The sequence below is a fragment of the Triticum aestivum genome, chromosome 7A, assembly GCF_018294505.1.
Source record: "Triticum aestivum cultivar Chinese Spring chromosome 7A, IWGSC CS RefSeq v2.1, whole genome shotgun sequence".
NCBI lineage: Eukaryota > Viridiplantae > Streptophyta > Magnoliopsida > Poales > Poaceae > Triticum > Triticum aestivum.
The window spans coordinates 266,937,949-266,945,743 of record NC_057812.1 but is presented as its reverse complement, the minus strand read 5'-3'; the positions used below and the strand labels follow the sequence as shown (position 1 = coordinate 266,945,743).

The 7,795-nt window shown below is 45.4% G+C and overlaps 1 protein-coding gene across 1 annotated transcript; it reads right to left on the bottom strand.

The window, feature by feature from the left end:
* Positions 1 to 293: 293 nt before the first annotated feature.
* LOC123151090 (formin-like protein 5) lies at positions 294 to 1,864 on the bottom strand. Its single transcript, XM_044570869.1, has 2 exons — positions 1,421 to 1,864; positions 294 to 1,318 (listed from the first exon to the last, which is right to left on the bottom strand). Exons 1-2 carry the CDS (start codon positions 1,631 to 1,633, stop codon positions 461 to 463), a joined length of 1,071 nt encoding a protein of 356 aa, XP_044426804.1. The 5' UTR covers positions 1,634 to 1,864; the 3' UTR covers positions 294 to 460.
* Between the last annotated feature and the right edge of the window lie 5,931 nt (positions 1,865 to 7,795).

Genomic DNA, 7,795 nt, shown 5'->3' with positions numbered 1-7,795 from the left:
ATGAAACTATCTACCTAGGCAAGTTTAAATGAGGCCAGAAGCAACGAACAACAATTCCGGTAAATCCCCATATGCAAATATTAGGTTTGGTACTGTTCTGCCCTAAACACAATTTTAGGGTTGTTAAACATGCGAAGTGATGTCACCATGTTAAACTAGGCATTTTTATACCCCATTTACATATAAAGTTAATTAAGTTTGGAGCTACGGTTATTTAGTTATGAATTAAAGCATTTTAACATGACATAGGAGCAAATTTAATCAAACATCATTTTAAACATTTCAAACATGGATGAAAGTTGCATATTATTAAACTAGACAAAATTATAAGCAACTTTCATATATAATTTATTTAGATCCGATGCACGGTTGTGAAGTTATTAAATGCATGAAGAACATGGGCTTTTCTTTAAAAACCACAGTCTCTGGAAAATGATAAAATCGCACAAAGGAAAAAAAACTATGGGCCGAAACAGAGGCCGGCCCAACATTGCATAGGGGCTCGGGTGCTGCTCACCATGGGCCAAAGGCCCAGATCTGTGGAGGTGGGGACTGGGCCTCGGTCAACAAACGAAGAGGAGGCAGCCCAGGCGCGTGGAGGTGCGGTCAATCCGGTCGAGCGGGGTGGTGAGCTGCTCTTCTCATTCTGAAGGAAACCTGCAGCGACAGGTTCAGGGCGACGCAAGCGCCGGGGAGGTTCTGGCGACGGGGTCGACGGGAACCGGCGGGTATGCATCGGAGATGGCCGGATCTGGTGTCCAATCGGGTCAGGGAGGCGAGGTGGCATCGGGCGAGCTCCAGCTCGTTGCAGGGGATGCAGGGGCGGCAGGGACTTGGCGGACAGCGCAGGTGGTCTCTTGTGGGCGGCGCGGTGCCCTGGAGGCGGGAACGAGGCCGAGGACACGGGCCACGTCGGATTCGGCCGGCGGGAGCCCATCTCCGATGATGGTGGCACCGGCTGGTGCTCCTGTTTGAGGCAAGGACAGGGAGAGAGAGAGTTAATCAAAGAAGCCGAACGAAAAAGGGGAAGAAGAGAGAAGGCGAGGGCGGCAGGCGCGTGAGGAGGATGCAACGGGCGCGCTGGCGGCCCTGCTGCTCCGGTGCTGGTCACGGCAGAGGCTCGGGGCAGAGGAGGAGCACGGCGAAGTCGAGACAGAGGCGGGATCGGGCAGAGGAGGTGCCCATGGCGTTGGACTTGGCGTCCTGCAGGTCCAGCAGGGATGGCGACCTTGATGCAGGGGAGAGATGGAGGCGTGGATTCGGTGAGGCGGTGGAGTTCCTTCGGTGGCCATGGCGCCTGGCATGCTCCCTGTTGCAGCTGTACAGAGAGAAAGAGAGAGATGTGAGAGGAGGGAGTAGAGGCAGGGAAGGATAAGGAAAGGAGCAGGAGAGGTCTGGCTATGGTCTCGGTGGCTGGCACCGGTTGGGAAGCGAAGAGCAGCGGAGATCGGCGAGGTGTGTGGGTTTGACGATGGTGATCTGGGAGGATCCTGAGGTGGGAGGAGGTGGTTGTGGTCTCGGTGGTTGGCTGAGTGGGGATTGAGAGGTAGTGTGTGGTTGGTGCGAAGGGGATCCCGAGGTGGGAGAAAAACAGTGGTGGCGGCGGAGGATTTGATGGATGGGACATCTCCATAGATTTTAGGGTTTGGTCCTCTTATATATATCGGTGGGATTAAGTTTAGGGGCTATACGGTCCATCCGATCGTTATCGGGCGGTCGAGAAAAATATAGGTTAGGAAGCCCAATTAACAAAACGGAGACATTTTGTAGACGTTTGGGGATGATCCGGACACAAAGGTGGCGACAGTCCGGGTCAGGTTCGGGACAACTTTCGGACGCGCGCGAGGTGGGCTGCGGGCTGATGAAAGAGGTTAGATTGGACCTGGCGGTAGGTAGTGAGCTGTATAGACGGTCTCGAGCTGAGAGAAGAGAAGAGAGGGAGGCCCGGCGACTGTTTCCGGAGACCGAAAACGTCCGACGTTAGACCGGCTATACTGCCGCTATAGTTAACCGTTGGGGCGTCAAACAAACTCCGAATGCGACGAAAATTGACAGGCGGCCTACCTACAACATAAAAACACCGCACGCCAACTTTCATCCCATTCTGAGAACATTTTCCAGACACTTATAAAATACTATTTCGGACGTGCCGCGGGCGCGTGCAAGTGTGTCTGGGCTCAGAACGGGTAACGGAAAGAACGGGGAGACCGGGACGGATGCAAGTTTTGAAAACCTGATGATGCAATGCACATGATGACATGATATGAAATGCATGACACGCAAGCAAAGACAAGGCAACAACAGCGAATAACTGGAGGACACCTGGCACATCGGTCTCGGGGCGTTACAACACTCCACCACTATGAGAGGATCTCGTCCCGAGATCTAGAATGGCACCGGAGGGACAACGGAAGAGAAAGAGGAGAGGTAAAACTAAGTTGCTTCTTTGACAAACGAGTGAAACCAAGAAACCTTGAAAAGTTGAACAAATTGAAAGAAAGAATACAACGGAGATGAACGAAGTTGAAAACACCCCGTTAGTAAAGAGGAACAAGGAAGAACAATTTCTTATAGCACTCCGGTTGAAAAGAGATACAAGACTTGATAGGATGAAAAGGATTTGAGCAAACGGGCACAACACTCCGGTTAAACAAGATAGAGAAGGAAAGAGACTGATATAATTTGGACAGCACTTTGACTGTAAATGGAAGAAATTGAACATGATCTTGACAAACCGAGATGAGGAGTGAAAAGAGCAACATCACTAGACCTCCGGGAGAAAGAATAGAAGTTGGCTCTTGGAAAGGAAAGAATTGAGAGGAAAAAGACATCTTCTACCACAATAGAATTTGGAAAAGCATCCTTAAAAGAAGGGTTGAACGGAATTGTTGGAAAACCAACAATGAAAAGGATAAGCTTGATATGGTCTTATGGAATACACCTCAAATTATGAGGTGACAACCTGCCACTCACGGAAAAAGAATTGGATTTATATGAACAAATTGACGAGAAAGTATGTCGCACCAGAAAGGATAAATGAAGAAATTGGATCATTTATAAGCACCATAGATAACAACAATCCTTAGGGAAAGCTTTAGGTGAAATATAACCCAAGGTAACTCCAATGACAATATTGATGGATTTAAAATACCTCATTCTTAATAACATGTGAATCATGAAACATGAACTCAAATTATCAAGAATGACATAATACCACCTCCAATGATTCGGAAGAAAGAATTGCACTCCGGATAGCAAGATGAAGAAAAACTTGAGCTTCTTAGCAAAGAATGTCGATGAACACTTCGAGAAGGAATTAAATCCTTGATGAATCCATCATGTAGAACCTTCATGAAGAACTCCGGTAATAAAAGAATGATCCAAAATAATTGAATGATGGAAATAATAAGATTGAAGCCTCGCAATGATTTAGATAGAGATCTCCGTGATAATATAATTGAAAGAGGTTGGAACTCCAGGAAAAAGAGAAGATGAAACAAATGAAACCGAGAATTTGAAGGGCCTCCGGAATAAAGAATTAATCATTAGGATGAAACAAGAATAAGAATTACATTATGATTGTCCTTCATCAATTAAACTGATGACAAACAATGGATTTGGCACACTACTTATCCCCGTAAAAAGGATTAAGATAGATATAGCATAACTTGAGAAGGTCTTCAACGAACCACCGGTAGGATGAAACAACGAATGAAATAAAAGGATGAATCACCGGTAAGAATAAGCAAATGAACAAACATACTTGAGACAATCTAGATACATGAGAACGAAGAGATCATGAACTGATTAGAGATCACTTGAACTATGCACCGGTAAGATTTAGAGAAAGAGAGCTGAAAGCTGAGAATGAATACTTATGAGATGATGGGCTCCGGAGAATCAAACTGAAAATACTCTGGATTACTCCGGGTGGGTGAAAAGAATCTTGACAATCGAAAACAATTATGAGAGGATGGCCTTGAACTAGAACCACGAATCTTGAAGAGAATGGAGCAAGATTAAGAGAAAATTCCTCTTCGGTCTTCATAATCTAAGAATTACAACGAGAAACACCACCATGAATTATTCAGACACTCCGGAAGTATCACAACGAAGAGGTTGATCCAACGATGAAAAGAATTCGACAGATCTTGGAGAAAAACATGAGACTGATGATAATCCATTCTTACGTCAAACTTCGAAAAGAATTTTTACGGATAGCTCCGAGAAAATAAGAAGAGTCCGGTAAGATCCTGGGAAAAGACCTGTGGGTTAGGGCCCACTCAGAAGAAACACCGTTGAAAAGATTACTTGAAAAGGAGAATGCACCGGTTGAATAAAAATGCTTGAATGATATAACATCCTCGAAATAGCTTGAATGAAAGAAGAGTGGATACATGAATCTTCGAGATATCTTAAGCACTCCGGAACAAATGAATAACGAAAAGTTAATGATTTAGAGGTGCACCGACAAGAGAAGGTATTGGGCAAAACGGAAGGACTATGGTCAAAACCAACGCTTGAATTGAACCAACCAGAGAAGAAAGAAAACCGAGAATGATGAGCTTGAAGCTCCATTAGAATCTTCATGAGAATCGTCGGGTAAGAACATTGACGGAAAAGGAATGGAGAGACTTCACATGAATAAAAGGATACTTGATTAAGAAATCCGAGTCCTTGAGGAAAAAGGGTGGGTGGGTGGGAAAAACAAAGGCAACTTAGAGACGGATGAAACAAACACCGTTGAGAAGAACTGATACTTGATCTTGCGAATGTTGAAGTGATCGGATCCACTTGAAGAGAAACACGCTAGTGAAAAAGGATTGACATGACAATCTCGATTATCAAGAAGGATTAGTATTCACATCGGAGTATGAGAACACCATTTAGAGAAGGTATGGAATCCACATTTGACTTCGAAGCAACTCGAATACCACAACTCAAAACAAAAACAAAGGATTGGCTTGCAGAATAAGCCGGAACAAACATATGATAGAGATTTCGTCCGAAGTTTTTGTGGTGGGGCCTACATGGGCTCGATCGTATAGCACCATCGTGTACAAGGCAGTGCACATGACATACGAAGCGTCCCCGAGTCGGCATAGCCAAGGACTCTTTAAGACACAATGAGACCACTGTAAAACCAACCGTGGATAGGCGGACCACTAGACGTCGAACCCCAATTTCATATCATACATCTGTCGGAAAGATATCCTAAGAGCTACTTGAATTCCCACTTATAAACTCCCGAAATTTTCCGGTTATGCAATCAGGTGTTGGGGATACAGGGGAAGCATAATATCTCACCCAAAACTAGCAAATCCTACATCCAGTTGTATCCATCCTTCAACACATAACCAAGAAACCTTCAGAAATCATTTATGTCAACCTTCGAAAAGCATCTGTCATACGAGTTATGGCAATACTCCCGAACTCAGTACTGGCTGGCGTCGAGGTTATCTCACCAACAACTACATAAAAGAGATTTTCGATGTCGGCGAACCTAAACTCAGGTATTCCAGAACTGCAACGATAAAATTGTGACGACAACACCTCGGAGCTCAACTCCCCGGGACACTGCCACATCCCCTAAATGACAGGAGGCACCAAGAACAATGTTCTCGTCACAAAACCATCGGAACGATTCCAAGATACCCGTGTGATCCTAAATTTTTTTTAGTGAAATTTCAGAAGAGAAGAGTCAAAACTCTACGTCAGGATGCCTCACCAGAGCGACGAAGGGACTGAGGAGTAAGAAGAATTCCTAACTCTCCGATATATATAATCCTAAATGACTCAAAACATTTCTAGACTCAATAACGCCAGCGATTCGATCAAGCAGGGGGCTCCTAAGGTCGGGGAAGGCTCTGATTACCAACTTATAACGCCCTCAATGCGGCTATATCTCCCACGTGTCGAAGGACGACTTAGAGGCATAACCGCATTGAAAGCAATGTCGCAAGTGAGGTAATCTTCACACAACCCATGTAATACATAAGGGAAAGAGATACATAGTTGGCTTACAATCGCCACTTCACACAAATACATGAATAAAGCATTACATCAACCAGATACAATCAAGGTCCGACTACGGAACCAAAATAAAAAAGACTACCCCAAAAGCTACACAGATCCCCGATCGACCCCAACTGGGCTCCACTACTGATCAACTGGAAGCGGATCAACATAAAGGACAAGATCTTCATCGAGCTCCTCCTTGAGCTTGGTTGCGTCACCTGCTCGGTAACATCGGCACCTGCAAACTGGTTTTGGAAGTATCTGCGAGTCACCGGGACTCAGCAATCTCACACCCTCGCGATCAAGACTATTTAAGCTCATAGGTAAGGTAAAAGGTATGAGGTGGAGCTGCAGCAAGCGACTAGCATATATGGTGGCTAACATACGAAAATGAGAGCGAGAAGGGAAGGCAAAAGCACGGTCGAACAACTATAATCAAGAAGTGATCCTAAAACAACCTACGTCAAGCATAACTCCAACACCGTGTTCACTTCCCGGACTCCGCTGGAAAGAGACCATCACGGTTACACACGCGGTTGATGTATTTTAATTAAGGTCAACTTCAGGTTTTCTACAACCGGACATTCACAAATTCCCATCTGCCCATAACCGCGGGCACGGCTGTCGAAAGTCCAAAACCCTGCAGGGGTGTCCCAACTTAGCCCATCACAAGCTCTAACGGTCAACGAAGGATATTCCTTCTAGTGGGAAGACCCGATCAGACCCGGAATCCCGGTTACAAGACATTTGGACAATGGTAAAACAAGTCCAGCAACACCGCCCAAATGTGCCGACAAATCCCGATAGGAGCTGCACATATCTCGTTCTCAGGGCACACTCAGATGAGCACTACGTACAACTAAAACCAGCCCTCGAGTTTCCCCGAGGTGGCGCTGCAAGTGGCTTTGTTTGGACCAACACTCAGAGGAGCACTGGCCCCAGGGGGGGTTTAAATAAAGATGACCCTTGAGTCTGCAGAACCCAAGGGAAAAAAGGCTAGGTGGCGAATGGTAAAACCAATGTTGGGCATTGCTGGAGGAGTTTTATTCAAGGCGAACTGTCAAGGGGTTCCCATTATAACCCAACCGCGTAAGGAACGCAAAATCCGGTAACTTAACACTGATATGATGGAAACTAGGGCGACAATTGTGGAACAAAACACCAGGCATAAGGCCGAGCCTTCCACCCTTTACCAAGTATATAGATGCATTAATTAAATAAGAGATAGTGTGATATCCCAACAAGAATATCCATGTTCCAAACATGGAACAAGCTTCAATCTTCACCTGGAACTAACAATACTATAAGAGGGGCTGAGCAAAGTGGTAACATAGCCAGACAACGGTTTGCTAGGACAAGGTGGGTTAGAGGCTTGGTTCAACAATATGGGAGGCATGATAAGCAAGTGGTAGGTATCACATCATAGGCATAGCAAAAGAGCGAGCAACTAGCAAGCAAAGATAGAAGTGATTTCGAGGGTATGGTCATCTTGCCTGAGATCCCGCAAGGAAGAAGAACGAGTCCATGAAGAAGACAAATGGACATAGACAAACGGATCCTCACACACACGACGTTATTGGAACCAACCCGAAGAAGCAACACCGGAAAGAAGCAAACAACATAGTAAAACATCCACCACATAAACATGGCATGATGCACAATCAAGTATGATGCATGTCCGGTTTAATGAAGCATGGCATGGCAAAGTGCACAAGCAATTCTACAAATTAAGTGGAGATCAATATGCAACGAGTTGCTCGTTGCATATTGACGAAAC

Excerpts from the sequence above, each read along its gene's own strand:
- LOC123151090 (XM_044570869.1), bottom strand. The coding sequence starts at position 1,633 with ATGGAGATGTCCCATCCATCAAATCCTCCGCCGCCACCACTGTTTTTC. Across the intron at positions 1,319-1,420 it reads TGCTCTTCGCTTCCCAACCG|CTGCAACAGGGAGCATGCCA; the intron begins GTGCCAGCCACC and ends CTCTCTGTACAG.